The sequence below is a fragment of the Salvelinus namaycush genome, chromosome 23 (assembly GCF_016432855.1).
Source record: "Salvelinus namaycush isolate Seneca chromosome 23, SaNama_1.0, whole genome shotgun sequence".
NCBI classification, from domain to species: domain Eukaryota; kingdom Metazoa; phylum Chordata; class Actinopteri; order Salmoniformes; family Salmonidae; genus Salvelinus; species Salvelinus namaycush.
In genome coordinates, this window is record NC_052329.1 from 11580457 (window position 1) to 11607693 (window position 27237).

Genomic DNA, 27237 nt, shown 5'->3' on the forward strand with positions numbered 1-27237 from the left:
TCCTAGCTACTGAGGTGTGTGTGTGTGGGACTGGACTGGCTGTTTCCTAGCTACTGAGGTGTGTGTGTGGGGGACTGGACTGGCTGTTTCCTAGCTACTGAGGTGTGTGGGACTGGACTGGCTGTTTCCTAGCTACTGAGGTGTGTGTGTGTGGGGGACTGGACTGGCTGTTTCCTAGCTACTGAGGTGTGTGTGTGTGGGACTGGCTGTTGCCTAGCTACTGAGGTGTGTGGGACTGGACTGTCTGTTTCCTAGCTACTGAGATGTGTGGGACTGGACTGTCTGTTTCCTAACTACTCAGGTGTGTGGGGGACTGGACTGGCTGTTTCCTAGCTACTGAGGTGTGGGGGACTGGACTGGCTGTTTCCTAGCTACTGAGGTGTGTGTGTGTGGGACTGGACTGGCTGTTTCCTAGCTACTGAGGTGTGTGTGTGGGGGACTGGACTGGCTGTTTCCTAGCTACTGAGGTGTGTGGGACTGGACTGGCTGTTTCCTAGCTACTGAGGTGTGTGTGTGTGGGGGACTGGACTGGCTGTTTCCTAGCTACTGAGGTGTGTGTGTGTGGGACTGGCTGTTGCCTAGCTACTGAGGTGTGTGGGACTGGACTGTCTGTTTCCTAGCTACTGAGATGTGTGGGACTGGACTGGCTGTTTCATAGCTACTCAGGTGTGTGGGGGACTGGACTGGCTGTTTCCTAGCTACTCAGGTGTGTGGGGGACTGGACTGGCTGTTCCATAGCTACTGAGGTGTATGTGTGGGACTGGACTGGCTGTTTCATAGCTACTAAGTTGTGTGTATGTGTGGGACAGGACTGGCTGTTTCCTAGCTACTGAGGTCTGTGTGTTTGTGTGTGGGACTGGACTGGCTATTTCATAGCTACTGAGGTGTGTGTGTGTGTGTGTGGGACTGGACTGGCTGTTTCCTAGCTACTCAGGTGTGTGGGGGACTGGACTGGCTGTTTCCTAGCTACTGAGGTGTGTGTGTGGGACTGGACTAGCTGTTTCCTAGCTACTGAGGTGTGTGTGTGTGTGTGTGCGAATGGACTGGCTGTTGCATAGCTACTGAGGTGTGTGTGTGTGGGCCTGGACTGGCTGTTTCATAGCTACTGAGGTGTGTGTGTGGGCCTGGACTGGCTGTTTCATAGCTACTGAGGTGTGTGTGTGGGCCTGGACTGGCTGTTTCATAGCTACTGAGGTGTGTGGGACTGGCTGTTTTATAGCTACTGAGGTGAAGTTACCGCCAGGTAAATCTATGATGTTGAAATGACTATTTACTCTGTTCCATCTGACTGCGCAATCCACTGTCTCATCAGCCCAGCCAGGCAATTTATATACTAGATCTACACTGGTAAAAGTGTCTAGACATTATCTCCTGTTTCTTTTTGACATTATCTCCTGTTTCTTTTTGATGGTTTTCAACATCGGTTATTTGTAATTACCTTGCTGGTGGTCTCTCTGATATTTGCAACATTGTTTCAATATTGAAATTCGATCTCCAGCTGCTCATTAGCTCATTGTCTTGGATATATCCCCCAAAAAACACTAGACAATAGATTAAACAAACCCAAACGCAGCTACTTTGCTGTTATTCTGGCTACACTGTTAGGCGTGACTGTGTTAGCCAAAGTTGGCTAGCTAGCAAGCAAGGGATAAGAACGTTACCAACCATCAAGGCAACGGAACATTTTAGAACGAACGACTGGGTCGCGTCCATAGATTTAGAACAAAAAAACGTAATGACTGAGTTGCCTCTCTAGCAACCGATAGAACGAATGACAAGCTGGCTTGGGTACCAATCATTGATTTGTGTCTGGACTATATCTCATGGAAGTATGAAACAGTATGAATAAGTTCATAAAGATTTCAATGAAAATATGTCAATCATTATTTGAATATGTTGGTAACCCGTTGTATAAAAGTGATAATGCCAGAGAAGCTGGTGTTTGGAGGATATATTGGTATGGTTACCGGTCCAAGACGAACCTGTGCCAATATATCCTCCAAACACCGGATTCTCGGGCATTATCACTTAACTAGAACAACATGTGCCTTTGCCCTCTGTGGTCTTAGATCAGCAGAAAAAGGTGGCACTTAACTGATGCATATCAGTTCATATCACTTCTCTTACAACAATAACCTGGAACATATGGAAGCAATTGACCCCAAATAAGCAGGAGGTAATCTCAGAAAAGGGGGATTTGAAGGCTAGCTATCCAGATTGGTCCATGCAATCTGAGGTCCTTGGCTTGTCCCTACCTCATTTAAAATTGACATTTGTAAATGTTTAAAGGAAGGGTTAAGGTTTAGGGTAGGGACATCCCAAGGATCCTGAATTGCACTGACCTATCAAGCTCTTTCATGTCAGTGAAGATTAGATATGTCAAAGAACTGGAGGTACCTTGGCCACTGGAGTGTTGAGGAAGTTCAAACTGTATGCCCATTGGCCAGAATCTTACAATGCTATCTCATCATTCTCTACTCGATTTACCTGATTCCCTTAATCCTTTAAGTGGTGACATTGATAGTCTGCCAAGTGTATACTCTTCTGAGGAGTTCTGGGTTATTATTATGGTCTGTCTGAGTCAGCAACCAGGAGTTTCCTGACCAAAAATGCCCCAAAGTCCAATGTGTTTGTGACCTCATGTACAACATTCAAAATATAATATTGTCCTTTGTTTTAGTTGTATAGACAATAGTTGACACATCTCAATGTCTCTTTTGTTAAATTGGATTCACACAGCTGTTTATCAAGAGCTTATAGCTGACTAAATCAAATTTCACTGTGTGAGTGTTCTCGTGAGATAATCACTCACTTAACACAACCACTTGGTGTCAGTTTGCCAGAGGAAAATCAGGTCTGAACGGTGTTAGTCAGTGGTGCAGCAGCTTTTATAGAACCAGAATGGAGCTGCTAGGCAAACAGTGCCATTGAAAAACAATCACTAAGTAGACTAGTTCAGCACTGAGAGGAAAACCCAGTTATTCACGTGTCCCAGGGTACTGTAGTCTGCTGAAAACACACTCTCCCTCAATCCAACTCAGGAGGCTCTCCTAGCAACACATTCTTCCATCTAAAGGAGGTTTCAAAGTCATGACCACCTGCCAATCAGCCCTGTACTCACTGTGTGTGTGTTTTAATATAGGAAAATAGAGCTAGAGTATTTTAATTTCCTTGTCCTTCACTCACTGTTTCTTCTTTGCTCACACCCCTTTCCCTTAATTAAGGATTATCTTCTCTCTTTTCCTCTCTCCCTCTTTCAGGACCTGCAGTCTCTCTGAGGCCTGGCCCAGAGCCCAGCCCAGCCAGCAGGTCAGGCAGCAGCACCCTCAGTGTCCCTGATCTCCAGAAAACTCCCCTATCTCCCCGGGCACGACGGTGAGCCCCGCCATAAGCCAGGCCAGACTGATTCAAACCCAGACACTCACACACAGACACACACTCAAACTGAGAAGCAACCAATTTATCATTGTCTTTTATGAGCTGCCTTTCCATTGAGTGAGATTTGAGTCTAGAGCAGGCTGCACTGCTCTTTGTCCTATATATTGTGTCAAGGAATATCTGTTTTCTGAGTGTGTTACAGTTAAATTGACATTTTAGTCATTTAGCAGATGCTCTTATCTAGAGCGACTTAAAGTAGTGAGTGGATACATTTTCATACTTTTTTGTTACTGAAATACAGATAGAGTTATATTTGCCTCATCTTCAAGTAGAGATATCTCTTTTGCTTATTGTTATTGCAGCTGCTTATTACTGTGTACGTGTTGTATGTAGTAAGCCAACATCTCCACGACCACTCCATTCTGGAACTGTGTTGCCAAGCAACGGGGAGCCCAGGAGCCCACACATACTTTCTAGCGGGGCCTCTTCCCCTCTTTGGATGAGGAGCGGAGGAGGAGGAGGAGAAGGAGGGAGGAAGAGCGCAGATGCTTCTCCAGCTAGCGTTCAGTGTGGAGGGGGCTCCATTTCCTCCATCTCCATTTCTAGCGCTCTGTTGTACCGGACACATGGCATGCACGCACACACTGAAGACATGGAGAGCCTCTCAGAATGCACCGCCGCTTGCTCTGTACGGGAGCCCGGAGGGGACACACAGTCACCGCAACCAGCGGAAGAGGGGGTCGACGTAGAGGGAGTCAAACTCAGGTAAAAAGATGGGGAGAAGAACTGTTGGGTTCTGCAAGTGGTAATTATGTGCTAATTGGTAACTGATTAGTGAAAGTGCAGTATGTTGCAGGTGATTTATTTCTGTGTAATAATATGCTGAAGAGGATGAGCTTTTTGAAGAGGTGCTCAGTGAAGTACTAAAACAGTATGTAGTGAGCTAGACAGTGGAGATAAACATGTAGTCCTCTGATTTTTTTGTGCCTGTAGAATGAGAGGAAGTGGGAGTTGCAGCATTTCTGTACCTTCTATCAAATCCATATTGGTAGTGAAAAGGAGTCCCTGGGCTCTGGTTTAAATCTTGGGGCATGAATATATTCCTTATTTTATGTGAATCTTCTTTTTAAAATGCATATTATTGATTTTGAGGATGGAATGTCTGTGGGAACAAGGATCTATTGGTAGCCTGTTGAGATATGAATATCTAACATTTCTCATGCAGTGTCAGGAGGCCACGCATAATGAACAGATTGTATTTGGACAATGTGAAAGGAAGTGCTCTCAATCTGACTCTCATAGACCTCCAGATGCTCCAATGATTGTCCTCGAATTGTTGTAAATTATAGGATGAACAGTGCTTTGCCGTTGACGTCAAAGCATCTCCTTGCTCATCTCATCTTTATTTTTCTCTCTTTCTTTCTCTCATTCTCTCTTTCTCTACTCAGGTTGGTGAGCAATGGGGAAAGAAAGGGCTCAACACCATTGAAAATAGAATCCATCTGCTACAGTCTCAACATTGTCAAGAACATTGGTGAGAAAAATGTAGCCAGTAGAACTGTCAATTCCATGCAAGTTGGAGGTAACATATGTATTCCACCCACAGCACTTCAACCTCCAGAGCTGCTGCTGCACTGACATAATGATATTCTCTGTTCCACCACACACACATGCGCAGATAGTGGTACACACAAGCACATGCAGGTACACACATGAATGCAGGTATGAACACATGCACGCACGCACGCACGCACGCACACACACACACACACACACACACACACACACACACACACACACACACAGCTGTTAACAACAACATATCTATCCTATGACATTGCCTTAAAAAGAACAAGATTTCCCTGAAGTTGCATCCATCTATCACTTAAAACTTCACTGTGCATCCGTCAAGGTTGAAGGTTAAGTTTAGTGTGTGGCGGGGCTCTGTTATCTGCACTTACAGTAATGGGTATAGATGAGTTCAGAGCAAGGTTAAAGGTCAGGTGCTGCACACTTGCAGGGTGAAGGATCATGTGCTGCACACCTGTTCTGTATGTGTAAATAAAAGGATGTCCTTTGAAAGGACGCATTAATAGAAGAACTCAGGCGAAAGTGCTTATTGTCAACATGTTGGTTCAGGCATGCCTCTTTCTCCTTCTCTCTCAATCTTACCCTCTCTCTCCATCTCTCGCTCTGCTTGTCTTTATAGCCCTCTTTTCTCTCTCCCTCTCTTATATAAGTGTCAATACCAGACACCCACCTACAATAGGTTAGCATTTGAATCTGACTAAAGGGGCTTATGCAACTGTTTCCTGCTTTTCAACATCACCTTAACCTCTGTAGGGTAAGAGGGCAAAACACACTCACACATGCATGCGTGCACATACACACACACACACAGTGCCAATGTTCTCCTCCGCAACCAACCACCCCGCTTATTAATGTGCAAATATCAAGCCCTCTTTCACCTGAAACTGGCTGAGGTAAAGAGAAAGAAAAGAGAGGACTGATAGAGAAATGTGAAGTCAGTCAGCCACTGGTGGCCTGCCAATATGCAAAGGAGATGAGATCCATTATTTCATAGGAGATGAGATCCATTATTTCATAGGAGATGAGATCCATTATTTCATAGGAGATGAGATCCATTCTTTCAAAGGAGATGAGATCCATTCTTTCAAAGGAGATGAGATCCATTCTTTCAAAGGAGATGAGATCCATTCTTTCAAAGGAGTTGTGTAGTTGTGAGTTATAAGTTTGATTCCCCCATGGGCCACATATGCTGTGTGATGTGGCTTCAGACTAAAGTGTCTGCTAAATAACCCTAATAATATAATATTGTTATCAACCAAACATGACCATGTGCTCAGACTCATGTTGTCTTCCTTCTGTCTTTTTTCTTTCTATTTGTCCCTTTTTTCCCTCCAGCCTTCCTGTACCAGGAGTACCGGGACACATCCAAACAGCAGGAGATCGAGCAGCGACGGCAGCAGGAAGGGTTGACCTATGGGGTCAGCACGGGGTTAGGGGTGACGTCTCCACCAGCCCTGCAGCTGCAGCTGAGGAACAACTCCCGCTCTCTGAGTCTGTGGCAGAACCTGGAGGTTGTGCAGCAGAGCGGCCTGCTCACCCAGCTACCGCAGAGAGAGATCATCATACAAGAGGTGTGAGGTCAAAGGTCATACAGTAGAGGGAAGGGCTGTACAGCAGAGAGAGAGGTGAAAGGTTATACTGTAGGGTAAAAGTTCAGAGAGGTCTTACCTGAATGGTAAGTGAGTGCCTTCTTGACCTGTGTCCTCTCTCTCTTCTCTAGGCCATGTTTGAGCTGGTAACCTCAGAGGCGTCCTACTACAAGAGTCTGGAGGTGCTGGAGACCCACTTCCTGAAGAACCCTGTGCTGGTCAACACACTCAGCCAATCAGACATGCACTTCCTGTTCTCCAACATTGAAGAGGTGATGAAGGCCAGCGAGAGGTAAGAGAAGCGTTTGTGTGTGTGACTAATCAGCACCCCATCCTCTCTGCAATGTTTGATTACTGACCCCACTAAACTGCTGTTAAACTTTCTGAAAGTAAAAAGAAAACAAGTCCTTAATCATCTTTCATTCCATATCATACTGTAATAGTTGTACGGGGACATTTATTCACCAGTCCCCTGCTGCTGACGCCATACTATACATCCTTCCTTAGGTTCCTGATGGACCTGGAGAACCGCATCGAACAGTCCCTCCAGATCTCAGAGGTGTGTGACATCGTCCACCACCACGCCGTCAAGCACTTCCACGTCTTTATCACCTACGTCATCAACCAGGTGTATCAGGAGAAGAACTACCGACGCATTCTGTGGGTACCCCTCCAACTAATGTCTACAGTAGTACCATATGTTGTGTAACCTCTCTGTGGGTACCCCTCCAACTAATGTCTACAGTAGTACCATATGTTGTGTAACCTCTCTGTGGGTACCCCTCCAACTAATGTCTACAGTAGTACCATATGTTGTGTAACCTCTCTGTGGGTACCCCTCCAACTAATGTCTACAGTAGTACCATATGTTGTGTAACCTCTCTGTGGGTACCCCTCCAACTAATGTCTACAGTAGTACCATATGTTGTGTAACCTCTCTGTGGGTACCCCTCCAACTAATGTCTACAGTAGTACCATATGTTGTGTAACCTCTCTGTGGGTACCCCTCCAACTAATGTCTACAGTAGTACCATATGTTGTGTAACCTCTCTGTGGGTACCCCTCCAACTAATGTCTACAGTAGTACCATATGTTGTGTAACCTCTCTGTGGGTACCCCTCCAACTAATGTCTACAGTAGTACCATATGTTGTGTAACCTCTCTGTGGGTACCCCTCCAACTAATGTCTACAGTAGTACCATATGTTGTGTAACCTCTCTGTGCAGTAGTACAATAGAGATGGTGTTGTGGTTGGTATGGCAGCTGTAATAATAATAGTGAAGACATCAAAACTATGAAATAACACATATGGAATCATGTAGTAAGCAAAAAAAAGTGTTAAACAAATCAAACATATTTTATATTTGAGATTCTTCAACATAGCCACTCTTTGCCTTGATGACAGCTTTGCACACTCTTGGGATTCTCTCAACCAGCTTCGCCTGGAATGCTTTTCCAACAGTGTTGAAGGAGTTCCCACATGCTGAGCACTTGTTGGCTGCTTTTCCTTCACTCTGCGGTCCAACTCATCCCAAACCATCTCAATTGGGTTGAGGTTGGGTGATTATGGAGGCTAGGTAATCTGATTCAGCACTCCATCACTCTCCTTCTTGGTCAAATAGCCCTTATACAGTCTGGAGGGGTGTTGGGTCATTTTCCTGTTGAAAAACAAATGATAGTCCCACTAAGCGCAACCCAGATGGAATGGTGTGCCAAGTGTGCCTTGAATTCTAAATAAATAATTGACAGTCACCAGCAAAGCACCCCCACACCATCACAGCTCTTCCTCCATGCTTCACAGTGGGAACCACACATGCAGAGATCATCTGTTCACCTACTCTCCGTCTCACAAAGACACTGCGGTTGGAACCAAAAATCTTAAATTTGAACTCATCAGACCAAAGAACAGATTTCCACCGGTCTAACGTCAATTGCTCATGTTTCTTGGCCCAAGCAAGTCTATTCTTCTTATTGGTGTCCTTTAGTAGTGGTTTCTTTACAGAAATTGACCATGAAGGCCTGATTTACGCAGTCTCCCATGAACAGTTGATGTTGAGATGTCTGTTATTTGAACTCTGTAAAGCACTCCTCTGCAGCAGAGGTAACTCTGGGTCTTCCTTTCCTGTGGCGGTCCTCATGAGAGCCAGTTTCATCATAGTGCTTGAGGGTTTTTGCGACTGCACTTGAAGATACTTTCAAAGTTCTTGAAATGTTCTGTAATGACTGACCTAAATGTCTTAAAGTAATGATGGACTGTCGTTTCTCTTTGCTTATTTGAGCTGTTCTTGACATAATATGGACTTGATCTTTTACCAAATAGGGCTATCTTCTGTATACCATCCCTATCTTGTCACAACACAACTGATTTGTCTCAAACACATTAAGAAAGAAAGAAATTCTACAAAATGAATGTGCTCAGTCCCCTCATGTACTCCCTGTTCACTCATGACTGCATGGCCAGGCACAACTCCAACACCATCTTCAAGTTTGCGGATGACACAACAGTAGTAGTAGGCCTGATCACCGACAACGATGAGACAGCCTATAGGGAGGAGGTCAGAGACCTGGTCGTGTGGTGCCAGGACAACAACCTCTCCCTCAACGTGATCAAGACAAATTAGATGATTGTGGACTACAGGATAATGAGGACCGAGCACGCCCCCATTCTCATCGACGGGGCTGTATTGGAGCAGGTTGAGAGCTTCAAGTTCCTTGGTGTCCACATCACCAACAAACTATCATGGTCCAAACACACCAAGACAGTTGTGAAGAAGGCACGACAATGCCTATTACCCTCAGGAGACTGAAAAGATTTGGCATGGGTCCTCAGATCCTCAAAAAGTTCTACAGCTGCACCATTGAGAGCATCCTGACCTGATATGGCAACTGCTCGGCCTCCGACCGCAAGGCACTACAGAGGATAGTGCGTACGGCCCAGTACATCACTGGGGCCAAGCTTCCTGCCATCCAGGACCTCTATACCAGGTGGTGTCAGAGGAAGGCCCTAAAAATTGCCAAAGACTCCAGCCACCCGAGTAATAGACTGTTCTCTCTGCTACCGCACGGCAAGCGGTACCGGAGCGCCAAGTCTAGGTCCAAAAGGCTTCTTAACAGCTGCTACCCCCAAGCCATAAGACTCCTGAACAGCTTATCAAATGGCTACCTGGTCTATTTGCATTGACCCACCTCCATTTTTACACTGCTGCTACTCTCTGTTTATTATCTATGCATAGTCCCTTTACGTCTACCTACATGTACATATTACCTCGACTAACCTGTGCATTGACTCGGTAGCCCCTGAATATAGTCTTGTTACTGTTTTATTTTATTGTTATTTATTTGATTCAGTTGATTTTAGTAAATACTTTCTTAACACTCAATTTTCTTAACTGCATTGTTGGTTAAGGGCTTGTAAGTAAGCATTTCACTGTAAGATCTACACCTGTTGTATTCGGCGCATGTGACAAATAACATTTTATTTGATTTAATACGGTGTTAGGCCACCATGAGCCAGAATAGCTTCAATGTACCTTGGCATAGATTCTACATGTGTCTGGAACTCTGGTGTCGCATCCCTCCAACATTCTTCCATCAAACCATTCAGTGGCCAATCATGCCCTGTGGATGGGGGCATTGTCATCCTTTGGGGGAATAGCCATGGTAGCCAAAATAATGGACTGCCCAGCATTTTTATACGTGAACCTAAGCACAATGGTATGTTAATAGCTTCATTAACTCGGGAACAACACCTGTGTGGAAGCACTTTCAATGTACTTTGTATCCATAATTTACTCAAGTGTTTCCATTATTTTGGCAGTTACCGGTATGTGCTGTATTGACATGTTCCATATAATGTGATATAGCGATCATCGGCATAGCATTAACGACCATTAATGACATACAGAACGTCAGTGACTGTGCTCTGAGTCACCAAGGTATTGGTGACGTTAGTGTGAGCAGCTGTTTTGCCCTGCTGGCTGGGAGATTCTTAAGAGGTTTTCACTGATGCCTCTCATTCCTAACCAGATTATTGACAGGCTGCACGTAGTTTGCGTCAAAATTTGGTAAAGGCGATTGTTGTCCTCTCTATGCAAAAAAAACTCTAATTCTTATTAAACACTGTGTGGAAAGAACTAAGCTTGCTGAGCTAGAGATCAAGCTAACTTTAGCGAGGGAGACCTCTGCTGGACCTCTGCTGTTGCCAAGACAGTGTGAAGTCATAGTCTACAGGTGGCTGTGGTTTTTCGTAGGACACATCGTATGGAAAGGTGGTCTGTGTGTTTGGACTTGGTTGGATGAAGTCAGTGTGATGATTCGTTGCCAGTGATGCCAATTTAGCAATTTGTTGCTAGATTTAGCAACTTTTCAGACTACCCTGGCAACTTTTTTTTCAATCAGCACCTAGCAACAAATTTAGCTACTTTTAAAAATGTATTTGGAACTTTTAGCAACTTTTGAAAAGTGACTCAAACGCTAAAATGCACGCATTTTCCCTCTAAATGACACAAAAATGATTTTCTCTGTCACACACTCAGTCACAACACACATGCCTGGCTGCAAAAGTACGTTGTGAGTGACGTCAGCAGCAGGCGCTCAGCTCGTGCACAGGCAGCAGCAGGCCAGCAGCAATTTCAGCAAATTGCAAATCATTGTTGCCCGACTGCAGCAGCAGTAGTACGGGTTCGACAAGCCAAGCCCAATGAATATAGTTGGTCACGAATGTTTGATCTTGAAAAGAACTTACAACAAAAATCAACTTGTCTCAATCAAAATTGTACAGCCAGAAGTACAGAAAAGAGTGGGAGTCTGTACCTGAACAAATGTCAAATCATATTTTTTTGCCGAGATGGCCAGTCAATTTGAATAACGTTATTGTGTATTCTACATAATGACGCAGTTTTACGTTATCACGCAATGACATCACAACGTCATTTAGCAACTTTTAGCAACAAATCAACCTGCCTCAAGCAACTTTCCCTGAAAATTAGTTGGCAACACTGTTTGTTGCTCATGTAGTATAGTAGTCTGCTGCAACATCTATCAACTCTGAAGCTTGTCTACTCTGCGTAGACCGTATGTGGTCAGACAACATCATTGATTCAGTCTGGGATTGTTTGAACATGCCTGTGTTTTGTGTTGGCTGTCTTTGTGGTGGTTTGAACATGCCTGTGTTTTGTGTTGGCTGTCTTTGTGGTTGTTTGAACATGCCTGTGTTTTGTGTTGGCTGTCTTTGTGGTGGTTTGAACATGCCTGTGTTTTGTGTTGGCTGTCTTTGTGGTGGTTTGAACATGCCTGTGTTTTGTGTTGGCTGTCTTTGTGGTGGTTTGAACATGCCTGTGTTTTGTGTTGGCTGTCTTTGTGGTGGTTTGAACATGCCTGTGTTTTGTGTTGGCTGTCTTTGTGGTGGTTTGAACATGCCTGTGTTTTGTGTTGGCTGTCTTTGTGGTGGTTTGAACATGCCTGTGTTTTGTGTTGGCTGTCTTTGTGGTGGTTTGAACATGCCTGTGTTTTGTCCAGACAGGGAAATCAGTTATTCCGCGAGGCCATGGCTCAGTTGGAGAACCATCCGTGTGTCCGAGGCCTGTCCTTCACATCCTTCCTCATCCTCCCCTTCCAGAGGATCACACGACTCAAAATGCTGGTCCAGGTAAACATGGCGTTTCTTAAAAGTTAATAATAGTTGTGATAATGCTTTACTGTGTGCTAACATATTGCAGTATCATTATTCAGGATGTAGGTTTTGCTTTTAACTTCTGATGCTGTGTTTGCTTGCAGAACATTCTGAAGAAGGCAGAGGAGAATTCAGAGATTGAGGCTAATGCCATCAAGGCTCACCAGCAGCTGGAGCAGGTAGAGTAGGGAGGGGTGCTGACTTTGCTTGGGTCCAGTACTGACGCAGGTACAGTAACAGTACCAGACCAGTTTACAGTACCAAACCAGTCTGGGAGAGATGAAAGCGTGCTGGATTTGGTTCAGTACTGGCCTGGGGTGTGTTGGAGGAAGTAGTGCCGGTGGTGATTATAGGCTCAGGGCATGTCATGGTGTTGAGTGTTACATCAGAAAACAATCATCGGCGTTCATCATTTTGAGAAGACTTAGTCTTGTCACGCCTCTCTATGCTTTGTATGGAATGATGATTGTCATGATGAGGTTAATTGTCGTCGCCACAAACAAAGGAATGTGGTTTTAATTGGAGCATAGCCTCTACATAAACATAGGGTTTGCGCTCTGAAACAGGTTCAGCACCCATTCCTTTGGACACACATTTTGCATATATTATTTGCCTCCCAGTAATGTTCTGTTTAAAAGATTCTCCAGTACTTTTGTATACATTTTTGCCAGTAGTTCTGAAAGTAGCGCTCACGAGCCAAAAGTGATGCCCGAAAATGTAGTACTACGTCACATATGTGCAGACATGTTAACCACATCATTGCTCTCTCTCGCTCTTCTGTCTGTGCACCTTGCTAGCTGCCTCTCAAATGGCGAGGGCTGAAGCTCATTGGCTAGAACTGGAATTGCTAGGGGGTTGGCCCCCGTGTAGGAAAATGTAGGGACAATGGCGCCGCTTAGCTTCCAGTAAAGAGTCGCTTTCAAACTAGGGAATTTGTGGCTAATTGAGATAAGACAGTAATTCTGTTTGTAGATTATGCATGTTTGTACAATGGCATTGTTGAATACTCCTTTCTGATTGGCTTGACTGGCATTCTAGAGTACCCATTATGTCCCTATAACGCATGATATATTTGCACGTCAGAATTCAATGGTTATATTTCATTTTTACATGTTTGTTTGAGCTGCTGTTGAATTCGATTTTCATAATAGCAAGCTACGACTGATGGTTTGGTTAGCTAAACTAGCAAGTCTGTTTGGTTACCACGGCAACTACTGTAGCTATCTAGTAAACTTGCTAGATACTTCAGTGGGTGTTGAACACATTTCTACTGGCAAATGAACATATTTCTAGTGGCAAATGTGTTAAATTATAGCCATGGTACTAAAAGGTTAATCAACTCGGGGTTTCACTCCGTTAGCGCGTCTTGGAAACCTTCCATGTCATTCATTATTTTCCATAGAACGCATAGCCCCTTGTTGATTATCCCTTACATAAACTACACATTGACACATCCAGCCCAAAGCGGGAGGTTTAAAAAATGCTTAGTCTCCAAAGTTCCGGAGCATGTCTTTAAAACCTCTAACACTTCTCTCTCCCGGATCCGGGATCCTCCTCATCAAAAAAGCTGACTAGCATAGCCTAGCCTAGCGCCACAGGGATATCATATAATATAATTTCATGAAATCACAAGTCCAATACAGCAAATGAAAGATAAACATCTTGTGAATCCAGCCATCATTTCCGTTTTTTAAAATGTTTTACAGTTTAAACACAATATATATTTATATTAGCTCACCACAATAGCCAAACACACAACGCCATTTATTCACCGCCAACATAGCTTTCACAAAACCCACAAATAGAGATAAAATTAATCACTAACCTTTGAACAACTTCATCAGATGACAGTCTTATAACATCATGTTATACAATACATTTATGTTTTGTTCGAAAATGTGCATATTTAGAGGTACAAATCGTGGTTTTACATTGTGAATACGTAGCCATGATGCACCAAATTGTCCGGAGAAATTTTGGACAGTCACATAATCTAACCAAAAAACTCATCATAAACTTTACTAAAAAATACATGTTGTACAGCAAATGAAAGATACACTGGTTCTTAATGCAACCGCTGTGTTAGATAAAAAAAAATTACTTTAGTACAACGTACAGCATGCAATATTGTGAGACAGCGCCCAACAATTCTCCGCCTTGTTGGAGCCAACACAAACCACAAAAATACGAAATAACATCATAAATATTATCTTACTTTTGATGATCTTCCATCAGAATGTTGTGCAAGGAGTCCTAGTTCCAGAATAAATCGTTGTTTTGTTTAAGAATGTCCATTTCTTCTGTCGAATTAGCAACTTTGGCTAGCCATGTGGAGGGCACATGTCCAAGAAATCTTAGCGCATGGAACGAAAAATTCCAAAAGTCCCAATAAACGTTGAATAAACTGGTCAAACTCGGTTGAAAATCCTACTTTATGATGTTTTTCTCATATGTATCCAATAAAATCAGAGCCGGAGCATTTCGTCGTGTATACCTAACGCATTTCAGAAGACAATGTGAGATTCCCTGGTGCGCAGTTGAATACTGCCAAAAGAGCAGACCTGTCACTCCAAAAGCTCTCATTCGGTCTCACATCAAGCTAGACACCCCATTCAACATTCTACTGCCTGTTGACATCTAGTGGAAGGCGTATGAAGTGCATACAGATCCATAAATATAAGCCAGTTGAATAGGCAGGCCCTGACACAGAGCCCCATTTTCAGAATTTTCACTTCCTGTTTGGAAGTTTGCTGACAAATGAGTTCTGTTTTACTCACAGATATAATTCAAACCGTTTTAGAAACTTCAGTGTTTTCTATCCAATAGTAATAATAATATGCATATTGTATGATCTAGAACAGAGTACGAGGCCGTTTAATTTGGGCATGATTTTTTCCCAAAGTGAAAATAGCGCCCCCTATTAAGAAGTTTTAACTGACTATATTCAATTCCAAGGGAACCTTGGGATGTGTTCCTTATTTAAGGGTTTGTTTGTGTGCATGTCAGATTGTGAAGGAGTGCAACGAGGGTGTGAGGAAGATGAGTCGTACAGAGGAACTCATCAGCATTGAGAAAACACTGGAGTTCAAGTCTAAGGTACCTGCAGCTGCCAGTCATGTGACAACATGTCTATATTCTGTATAGTAAAACAGTTACACTGCCAGACTGGCACAGACTTAGTCAAAGGTTATCTATCGCAGTTAGGTTCATTGTCTGTTTGAATACTTTGAGGTCGATTGTATAAAAAAAAGAAGATCTCCATGATTTATAATAACCCTGAGTTGAACTCTGACCTTGTGAACTGTGACCCTTTCCCTCCAGTCAGTGCCGGTGATTTCCCACTCCCGCTGGCTGCTGAAGAAGGGTGAGGTGCAGCAGATGGCCGGGCCCAAGAGCACTAGGACCATGCGGAGCAAGAAGCTCCACCACCCTGTCTACCTGTTCCTCTTCAACAACCTGCTGCTCATCACCAAGCGCAGCTCCAGGTCAGCACATGACATCATCACACAGACAGCTAGTGGTCATTGGGGGTCACAGCACACCCACTTTCAGTCTGGGACTTTCTATTGCTCCCCCCCACGTCACATCATTTTGTATACAGGCAGTTTCGAAGTCTACTACCTGCCAAACTGCCCTGTGCTCACAGCAGGCATTGTTTATAGTTATGTATGTATGTATGTATGTATGTATGTATGTGTGTCAGTGGTGAGAAGTTCCAGGTGCTGGACTCGTGCACGCGGGCCATGCTGAGGACTGAGGACCTGGAAGACCAGGGTCAGATGCTGGCCAATGTGTTCAACCTGAAACTCCTTGAGAACCAGGAGGAGAGGCCTGTCAACTACATGCTCAAGACCTCCAGCATGTGAGTGACTACAACTAACAGTATTATATATATATATGAGTCTCAAGACCCCTCGGCACCTAGTGTACTCTGTACAGTATTTCTCTGTATGTCATTGTTTATAACGGATCAATCTCCCATGTGTTCCTGTGTGCTGCTGCCAGGAGTGATAAGCTGCGGTGGATCTGTGCTCTCACGCCAAATCGCCGCACGCGATTCATGTCCACCAGCGCCCATCAACCAGGTGAGACATACACAAAGATGCCACACACCGACTCAGAGATGACATCCACTACTCACAGCTGAACTCTTAGGTACCAAATACCAGGTGGTGTATACACTACATGACCAAAGGTATGTGGACACCTGCTCGTCGAACATCTCATTCCAAAATCATGGGCATTAATATGGAGTTGGTCCCCCCCTTTGCTGCTATAACAGCCTCCACTCTTCTGGGAAGGCTTTACACTAGATGTTGGAACATTGTTGCGGGGACTTGCTTCCATTCAGCCACAATATTATTAGTGATGTTGGGCGATTAGGCCGGGCTCGCAGTCAGCGTTCCAATTCATCTCAAAGGTGTTTGATGGGGTTGAGGTCAGGGCTCTGTGCAAGCCAGTCAAGTTCTTCCACACCAATCTCAACAAACCATTTCTGTATGGACCTCGCTTTGTGCACAGGGACGTTGTCATGCTGAAACAGGAAAGGGCCTTCTCCAAACTGTTGCCACAAAGTTGGACGCACAGAATCATCTAGAATGTCATTGTATGCTGTTGAGTTTAGATTTCTCTTCACTGGAACTAAGGGGCCTAGCCCGAACCATGAAAAACAACCCCAGACCATTATTCCTCATCCACCAAACTTTACAGTTGGCACTATGCATTGTGGCAGGTAGCGTTGTCCTAGCATCTGCCAAACCCAGATTTGTCCGTCGGACTGCCAGATGGTGAAGAGTAGAGGTCGACCGATTATGATTTTTCGACGCCGATACCGATTATTGGAGGACCCAAAAAAGCCGATTTAATAATACAACAATACTGAATGAACAGTTATTTTAACTTAATATAATACATCAATAAAATCAATTTAGCCTCAAATAAATAATGAAACATGTTCAATTTGGTTTAAATAATGCAAAAACAAAGTGTTGGAGAAGAAAGTAAAAGTGCAATATGTGCCATGTAAGAAAGCTAACGTTTAAGTTCCTTGCTCAGAACATGAGAACATATGAAAGCTGGTGGTTCCTTTTAACATGAGTCTTCAATATTCCCAGGTAAGAAGTTTTAGGTTGTAGTTATTATAGGAATTATAGGACTATTTCTCTCTCTACCATTTGTATTTCATATACCTTTGACTATTGGATGTTCTTATAGGCACTTTAGTATTGCCAGTGTAACAGTATAGCTTCCGTCCCTCTCCTCGCTCCTACCTGGGCTCGAACGAGGAACACATCGACAACAGCCACCCTCGAAGCAGCGTTACCCATGCAGAGCAAGGGGAATAACTACTCCCAAGTCGCAGAGTGAGTGACGTTTGAAACGCTATTACCGCGCACCCCGCTAACTAGCTAGCCATTTCACATCGGTTACACCAGCCTAATCTCGGGAGTTGATAGGCTTGAAGTCATGAACAGCAGAGCTGCTGGCAAAACGCACGAAAGTGCTGTTTGAATGAATGCTTACGAGCATGCTGGTGCCTACCATCACTCAGTCAGACTGCTCTATCAAATCATAGACTTAATTATAACATAACACACAGCAATACGAGCCTTAGGTCATTAATATGGTCGAATCCGGAAACTATCATCTCGAAAACAAAACATTTATTCTTTCAGTGAAATACGGAACCGTTCTGTATTTTATCTAACGGGTGGCATCCATAAGTCTAAATATTCCTGTTACATTGCACAACCTTCAATATTATGTCATAATTACGTAAAATTCTAGTAAATTAGTTCGCAACGAGCCAGGCGGCCCAAACTGTTGCATATACCCTGACTCTGCGTGCAATGAACGCAAGAGAAGTGACACAATTTCACCTGGTTAATATTGCCTGCTAACCTGGATTTCTTTTAGCTAAATATGCAGGTTTAAAAATACATTCTTCTGTGTATTGATTTTAAGAAAGGCATTGATGTTTATGGTTAGGTACCTTCGCGAATGCGCACCGCATCGATTATATGCAACGCAGGACACGCTAGATAAACTAGTAATATCATCAACCATGTGTAGTTAACAAGTGATTATGATTGATTGATTGTTTTTTATAAGATAAGTTTAATGCTAGCTAGCAACTTACCTTGGCTTCTTACTGCATTCGCGTAACAGGCAGGCTCCTTGTGGAGTGCAATGAGAGGCAGGTGGTTAGAACGTTGGACTAATTAACCGTAAGGTTGCAAGATTGAATCCCCGAGCTGTCGTTCTGCCCCTGAACAAGGCAGTTAACCCACCGTTCCTAGGCCGTCATTGAAAATAAGAATGTGTTCTTAACTGACTTGCCTAGTTAAATAAATGTGTAAAAAAAAGTAAAAATAATCGGCCAAATCGGTGTCCAAAAATACCGATTTCCGATTTGTTATGAAAACTTGAAATCGGCCTTAATTAATCGGCCATTCCGATTAATCGGTCGACCTCTAGTGAAGAGTGATTCATCACTCCAGAGAGTGCGTTTCCACTGCTCCAGATTCCAATGGCGGTGAGCTTTACACCACTCCAGCTGATGCTTGGCATTGCGCATGGTGATCTTAGGCTTGTGTGTGGCTGCTCGGCCATGGAAACCTATTTCATTAAGCTCCCGACGAACAGTTATAGTGCTGATGTTGCTTCCAGAGGCAGTTTGGAACTCGATAGTGAGTGTTGCAACCGAGGACAGACGATTTTTACGTGCTATGCACTTCAGCACTCGGCAGTCCTGTTCTGTGGGCTTGTGTGGCCTACCACTTCGCGGCTGAGCCGTTGTTGCTCCTAAACGTTTCCACTTCACAATAACAGCGTAGTTGACCGGGGAAGCCCTAGTAGGGAAGAAATTTGACGAACTGACTTGTTGGAAAGATGGCATCCTATGACGGTGCCACTTTGAAAGTCACTGAGCTCTTCAGTAAGACCATGCTACTGCCAATGTTTGTCTATGGAGATTGCATGGCTGTGTGCTCTATTTTATAAACCTGTCAGCAACGGATGTGGTTGAAATAGCCAAATCCACTAATTTGAAGGGGTGTCCACATACTTTTGTGAATATAGTGTATGCTATTAATGTGCCATGGTTTGTGTGTGCGGTCAGCTTCTCCCCAGGTCCAGTGTATTCAGTCGTACTCGTCTCAGGAGCCAGATGAGCTGTCCATTGAGATGGCTGACTTGCTGAACATCCTGGAGAGGACAGACGATGGTGAGACCAGACAACATATCTCCTGGGAGATGTTATTACTAGGACCTCTACTGTAGATTCACCAGGCTGCCTGTTATTTAATATCTCTCCCTCTCCTCTCTCTCTCTCTCGCTTTTTCCTCTATCACCTCCTCAGGCTGGATGATGGGTGAGAGGCTCCATGATGGAGAGAGGGGCTGGTTCCCCTGTCGGGTGGTAGAGGAGATCCAGAACCAGGAAGTGCGGGCCCAGAACCTCAGGGAGTGCCAGAGAATCCACCTGGCCCAGGGAGGGGGCACTTCCTCAGGGGCCAGACTGGGCTCCAGGGGGGCCAGACGCACCCCGAAAACACCCAAAGTCTCCAACTTCTTCGGTACCTGGACTGACCAGTCAGAGGAGGAGCAGTGAAGCACATAATATTCCACTCTGAAAGTGATTGGTTGGAACCCCCTGGCAGTAATCTTTACTGGACCACATGGGTCAAATGACAGAGATCATGTGATTTCAGCATGGGATTGCATTGGAGGAAAGTGATGCAATGACATTATTTCCTGTTAACTGTTTCCACTTCTCCGATGGTTTTGGTGTGCCAGGGTTTAGGGTCCCAGGCTGCAGGTTTTAGGGTCCCAGGCTCCAGCGTTTAGGGTTCCAGGCTGCAGGTTTTAGGGTCCCAGGCCCCAGGCTTTAGGGTCCCAGGCTCCCCTGATAGGTCCTATAATCAGAGCACTTTGTCAATAACTCCAACACACTGCATGTCTTACACTACTTCCAGTGGAATGATTCAGCACTAACAGTCTAACTGTAAAACAAGGCTCTGGTGGAACTGGAGCTATGCATGTGATGGGAGAAGATGATAACCACAGAAACAGTTCTCAAGGGGATGGTAGCATGTGAATGTATCGTATCCTTGCCTCAGCTGCATGGGTGTGATTTTGTTCTTTCATTTTTTTAAGGACTTCTTTGCTTGAGAGTTAAATCCCCCAGAACGATGGCTTGGCGATCCACCCTTTTGTAAAGAGCAACTCCTCTATTGAAACCATTCAAGAAGCAAGTTTTAAAAACAGGCCACCAGCATTGAATGGAAATTATCCATGAATGTTTCATGATTCTGTATAGTAAATAGAACAATCACATGACTGGGTGTTCAGTATTGGGCTGGAGGTAATCGACTGGCAAAGACGAGCACTACAGAATCACAGGCCTTGCTTATACAATGGACGTGTTCTGGGGGTCAGTTCCCTCACCAATACTGATATGCCACTTACACATATACACACGCTGACATACGCACGCACGCGCACACACGCAAACACTTGGGGAAATCCAGCACAACCTGTCCAACACTAAAAACCCTCCACAGACACCTGGCCTGAAGCATCTGCACAGAACGTGCCAGCACACTGACAGAACTGCAATGGCATGCGAGTGACAAAACGTGTGTGTATGATGAGTACAGTATGTGTACGTGTGTATATTGTAAGTCTTGAATGTTCAATATGTGATGAAATAATTACTAAATAATTGTGTAATTTCATTATGTAAGAAGTAATTTATTGTTAATAAAAACTAAATGTGAAATTCAAATGGAAATGATTTGTGTTTAACTGTTTCGACTGGTATTTAGCCCACGTGTTGAGCACTGTTTTAGGTTTATCTCTGAATGACTTCCTGGTAATGTGGAGAAATGTTTTACCCTGAATAAAGGTTATCAGGTGGTGAATCAGAGCCTTGTCTTCATGACACAATATTAATGTTTATAAAACATTAGACAAACATATAATCTTCTAACATACTACCTGAACTATTGACCATTACTATTATGTATTCATGTATAATAAGGTGGCAGGTAGACTAGTGCAGCCAGACAAAACCCGGTCAGTGGAGGAATATTTGTCTTGAATATCATTTTTTTTTTTTTTTTGTCCACATATTTGACTTCAATAAATAGGCCAATTTGAGACCTACTTGCGCAATGCGCTGAACTATGCATGCTGCAGTCTAGGATAAAGATGGGATATATTTTGAACCGAGGCTGCAGTAAACAAATTGTGTTGCCATGAAGTATAGCTACACTAAGCACACACACATACTAGTATAGCCCTGCCGCGCAGCCTGCACGCTCACTCTCTCTCCCTGGATTTGTTTAAAATGACAGCTGCACACCAAAACCGGTCTGTCAGACTTGCCTCAGAAACAATGCTATGAAGCCATTGAAAATACGCAGACATTTAGAAACAAAGCATCACCATCAAGTATAAATAAGCGATTTGGTTTTACCAAAAAGAGATGAGCTGTCCAACTAAACAAAAATGCTGCACAATAATTTCACAGACAACGACACTTTACTGAAGGCTTCGTACTCTCATAATATTTCCAAGTGCCAAGCTCCTTTCACTATAGTTGACAAGCTAGTCATGCCCTCAGTCATGGATGCTTGCCGAAAGGCCCAACTGCTGCTGCAAAGGTCAGTGAAATCCCACTTTACAATAACACTGTCACGTGTATAATCCAGGATATGGCAGATGATACCGAATCACAGGTTTTAGACAGAGTCCCCCATTAAAACGGTTTGCAATCTAATTAGATGATACGACTGACATTTCAAATGCCCGCTTCTTGTATATATTCGCTACATAGTGTAACGACCCTGGGTTTATAAGCGCGGATAACGACTCTGCCGCTGGAGCATGCTTTTGCGGCACAGTCGATAGCGCGCTAGACTTCGGGCTATAGAAGGTCGACGGTTCGAGGCCTCCTCCCTGACTGTTTCATTACAATACTGTACAGTGCATTCAGAAAGTATTCAGACCCTTTCACTTTTTCCACATTTTGTTACGTTACAGCCTCATTCTAAAATTGATTACATAGTTTCCCCCCCTCATCAATCTAAACACAACACCCATAATGACAAAGCAATAACAGTTTTTTAGACATTTTTGCAAATGTATACATAAAAAAACTGTAATATTACATTTACATAAGCCTTCAGACCCTTTACTCAGTACTTTGTTGAAAGGGAAAGTTGTAGTCAGTTGTACAACTGAATGCATTCACACACCTGTATTTGGGGATATTCTCCCATTATTCTCTGCAGATCCTCTCAAGCTCTGTCAGGTTGGATGGGGAGCGTCGCTGCACAGCTATTTTCAGGTCTCTCCAGAGATGTTCGATCGGGTTCAAGTCCTGGCTCTGGCTGGGCCACTCAACGACATTCAGAGACTTGTCCCGAAGCCATGCATTGTCTTGGCTGTGTGCTTAGGGTTGTTGTCCTGTTGGAAGGTGAACATTCGTACAGTCTGAGGTCCTGAGCGCTCTGGAGCAGATTTTCTTCAAGGATCTCTTTACTTTTCTCCTTTCATCTTTCCCTCGATCCTGACTAGTCTCCCAGTCCCTGCTGCTGAAAAACATCCCCACAGCATGATTCTGCCACCACCATGGTTCACCGTAGGGACGGTGCCAGGTTTCCTCCAGACGTGATGCTTGGCATTCAGGCCAAAGAGTTCAATCTTGGTTTCATCAGACCAGAGAATCTTGTTTCTCATGGTCTGAGTCCTTTAGGTGCCTTTTGGCAAACCCCAAGCAGGCTGTCATGTGCCTTTTACTGAGAAGTGGCTTCCGTCTGGCCACTCTACCATAAAGGCCTGATTGGTGGAGTGCTGCAGAGATGGTTGTCCTTCTGGAAGGGTCTCCCATCTCCACAGAGGAACTCTGGAGCTCTGTCAGAGTGATCATCGGATTCTTGGTCACCTCCCTGACCAAGGCCCTTCTCCCCAGATTGCTCAGTTTGGCTGGGCGGCCAGCTCTAGGAAGAGTCTTCCGAACTTCTTCCATTTAAGAATAATGGAGCCCACTGTGTTCTTGGGGACCTTCAATGCTGCAGAAGTTTTTTGGTGGGCACCATTCTGTCTCGGAGCTCTACGGACAATTCCTTCGACCTCATGGCTTGGTTACAGTATATAGACAGGTGTGTGCTTTTCCAATCGATTGAATTTACCTCAGGTGGACTCCAATCAAGTTGTAGAAACATCTCAAGGATGATCAATGGAAACAGGATGCACCTGAGCTCAATTTCGAGTCTCATAGCATAGGGTCTGAATACTTATGTAAATAAAGTTTTTCTGTTTTCGCTTATGAGGTATTGTGTATAGATTGATGAAGAATTTAAAAAAATATATATTTTAGAATAAGTCTGTAACGTAACAAAATGTGGAAAAAGTCAAAGGGTCTGAATACTTTCCGAATGCACTGTATATGCAGTGGCGTGTATTCATGGATGCCAAGGGAAGCCAGGCTTCCCCCCAAAAACAGACTATAATTTTCCTTCAATTCGCAAGAGGCTGAATGTATCTCACAGGAGAAAGCGTCCGAGCAAGCGAAACAGCGACCCTCTGTCTCTCTACGTGTAGGCCATGTATCTGATGCTGTCTGGTCCAAACAAGTATGACATTGTTGCCGCCCGTAGCATTGAAGACAAAGGAAGCCAGCAAGCATCTGGTCTCCCTCAACAAAAAAAGTATAAAAAAATGTGCCAGTCAGCTTTGAGCTAAACTGAGCGAATCTGTGAATGGTCCTGGGGGACCAAAAAAAAGGGTCAAGGGAAGCAATCTTGGATTTGGCGTCACTCCTATCAAATCCCATTGAGAACATACGTCATTGACAGAAACACTTGAATTGTTGCATCTCGTTGTGTTGTTGTTCTCCGGTAGCTAGCTAGTCGGCACTTTCCTAAATTAGCCATCGGTGGAGATAGGAATTTGGATTTGTGGTTTTACATAATTTTCCATACTGGCCAATGATTATAATGGCGATTCTGATCCAACCATTAATTAATTCATACATTGTTGTGCCCTTGGCCTGAGAGGATGGAAGTTCAATATGTAGCTAGATGTAAAAGGCTAATGTTAACTAGCAAATGTTGCCCATGAATGGAAGTTAGGCTAGCGAGCAAGCATTTTAGCCAGAGAGCCTAGGACAACAAAAATTAAAAGTGTGTACTGTATGACAGAGCGATAGACTGTTTCGTCAACATGAAAGAGAGGAGGATGGCATTGGTGTTTCTCTACAAGTAGGCTGAGTCAACATGTTTTTCTACTTGCTCGAATGCGCGAGCACATAGACACACACACATACATCAGAACCATGGACAGCCACATGATATTTAGTTTGCATTGATTAGACTAAATTGTTTTTGGTATCTTTTGGTTGTCACTTTATTAGACTAGGCATAGGTGATTTGATGATGTTGAAATGTTGAAGTTGAAATGGTGCCGGAAGAGTGGAGGGAGCTCCTGTTTTCTATGCACCTTGTGGTAATCCTCTGTGGTTCTAAATCAATATGTCACGTTCGTCGTAATGTGGAAGAGAGGAGGACCAAGGCGCAGCGTGAAGTGAATACATTCTTCTATTTATTTAAGAAGAAACACTAACCAAACTAATACAAAACAACAAAACGAACGTGACGCTATATATAACAGTGCAGACACAGGCAACTAACACATAGACAATCACCCACCCCCACAATGACAAAACAGGCTACCTAAATATGGTTCCCAATCAGAGACAACGACTAACACCTGCCTCTGATTGAGAACCATATCAGGCCAAACACAGAAACAGACAAACTAGACATACAACATAGAATGCCTACTCAGATCACACCCTGACCAAACAAAACATATAAACATACAAAGCAAACTATGGTCAGGGCGTGACAGTACCCCCCCCCCCCCAAGGTGCGGACTCCGGCCGCAAAACCTCAACCTATAGGGGAGGGTCTGGGTGGGCATCTGTCCGCTGTGGCGGCTCTGGCGCTGGACGTGGACCCCACTCCACCATAGTCTTAGTCCACTTTATTGGCGTCCTTTGAGCGGCGACCCTATTGAAGGGCACCACTGGACTGAGGGGCAGCTAAGGACTGAGGGGTAGCTCAGGACTGAGGGGCGCCTCTGGACTGAGGGGCAGCTCCGGACTGAGGGGTAGCTCCTGACTGGCGGGCGACTCCTGACTGGCGGGCGGCTCTGACGGCTCCTGACTGGTGGCCGGCTCTGGCGGCTCCTGACTGGCGGGCGGCTCTGGCGGCTCCTGACTGGCGGGCGGCTCTGGCGGCTCAGGACAGACGGGCGGCTCTGGCGGCTCAGGACAGACGGCCGGCTCTGGCGGCTCAGGACAGACGGGCGGCTCTGGCGGCTCAGGACAGACGGGCGGCTCAGGACAGACGGGCGGCTCTGGCGGCTCAGGACAGATGGGCGGCTCAGGCGGCGCTGGACAGACGGGCGGCTCAGGCGGCGCTGGACAGACGGGCGGCTCAGGCGGCGCTGGACAGACGGGCGGCTCAGGCGGCGCTGGACAGACGGGCGGCTCAGGCGGCGCTGGACAGACGGGCGGCTCAGGCGGCACTGGACAGACGGGCGCACCTGTAGGGAGGAGACGGAGAGACAGCCTGGTGCGTGGGGCTGCCACAGGACCCACCAGGCTGGGGAGACCTCCAGGAGGCTTGGTGTTAGGAGGAGGCACCTGAAGGATCGGGCTGTGGGGGAGCACTGGAGCTCTGGTGCGCAGCCTTGGCACCATTCCCCCAGGCTGGATAACTACTCTAGCCCGGACCCTCCAGAGTGCAGGCACAGGTTGAACCGGGCTGTGGGTAAGCACTGGAGATCTAGTGCCTACTACGCGCACCTCTCCCTTAGGCTCCACTTCCACATTTGCCCGGCACGAGCGGAGCGCAGGCATAGGACGCACTGCACCCTCCCAGCGCCCCGGAGACACAGCACGCAGAGCCGGCGCAGGATACCCTGGACCGAAACGGCGTACCGGCGACCAGACACGCTGAGCAGGCACCATACGCCCTGGCTGGATGCCCACACTCGCATGACACTTTCGGGGGGCTGCCCTATAGCGCACCGGGCTATGGGCACGTACTGGCGACACCATGCGCTTAACCGCATAACACGGTGCCTGACCAGTAACACACTGCTTATAATAACCACGAGGAGTGAGCTCAGGTCTGCTACCTGACTCCGCCACACACCCCGTGTGCCCCATCCCCCAAAAATGTGGGGGCTGTCTCTCGTACCTGTCGCGCTGCCGTGCTGCCTCCTCATATCGCCGCCGCTCAGCTTTCGCTGCCTCCAGCTCTGCTTTAGGGCGGCGATATTCCCCAGCCTGTGCCCAGGGTCCTTCTCCGTTTAAAATCTCCTCCCATGTCCAGGAGTCCTGAGATTTCGGCCGCTGCTGCTGCCCGTTACCACGCTGCTTGGTCCTTTTTTGGTGGGTGATTCTGTCACGTTCGTCGTAATGTGGAAGAGAGGAGGACCAAGGCGCAGCGTGAAGTGAATACATTCTTCTATTTATTTAAGAAGAAACACTAACCAAACTAATACAAAACAACAAAACGAACGTGATGCTATATATAACAGTGCAGACACAGGCAACTAACACATAGACAATCACCCACAACCCACAATGACAAAACAGGCTACCTAAATATGGTTCCCAATCAGAGACAACGACTAACACCTGCCTCTGATTGAGAACCATATCAGGCCAAACACAGAAACAGACAAACTAGACATACAACATAAAATGCCCACTCAGATCACACCCTGACCAAACAAAACATATAAACATACAAAGCAAACTATGGTCAGGGCGTGACACAATAGTTGTTTAGTGGTCCGGAAATCTCAGAAACATTTACTTGTTTGACAATGCTGTAGGTCATGTAACTGTACATTCTCTGGATTCATGTTGCTTTCAACACAACTGTGAACTCTGAAGAAAAGAAGGTTGAATTATAACATCAGTGAT

At 45.1% G+C, this 27237-nt stretch overlaps 1 protein-coding gene across 4 annotated transcripts in view; it reads left to right on the plus strand.

Annotated features, from left to right (window-relative positions):
- The window catches only part of ngef (neuronal guanine nucleotide exchange factor), a 31598-nt gene extending 10564 nt beyond the window's left edge, over positions 1–21034 (plus strand). For 2 of the 4 annotated variants that reach the window (XM_038961049.1, XM_038961050.1), the window contains exons 3-16: positions 3261–3375; positions 3772–4143; positions 4827–4912; positions 6304–6539; positions 6689–6849; positions 7065–7217; positions 12075–12204; positions 12333–12407; positions 15235–15324; positions 15550–15713; positions 15932–16090; positions 16234–16313; positions 19349–19453; positions 19589–21034. In XM_038961049.1, the coding sequence (XP_038816977.1) occupies positions 3261–3375; positions 3772–4143; positions 4827–4912; positions 6304–6539; positions 6689–6849; positions 7065–7217; positions 12075–12204; positions 12333–12407; positions 15235–15324; positions 15550–15713; positions 15932–16090; positions 16234–16313; positions 19349–19453; positions 19589–19839 (2177 nt within the window). In that variant the 3' untranslated portion in view covers positions 19840–21034. Of the gene's footprint in view, positions 1–3260; positions 3376–3740; positions 4144–4826; positions 4913–6303; positions 6540–6688; positions 6850–7064; positions 7218–12074; positions 12205–12332; positions 12408–15234; positions 15325–15549; positions 15714–15931; positions 16091–16233; positions 16314–19348; positions 19454–19588 lie in introns of all 4 variants that reach the window. The other 2 variants (XM_038961053.1, XM_038961051.1) reach the window with 2 other exon arrangements.
- Positions 21035–27237: the final 6203 nt, after the last annotated feature.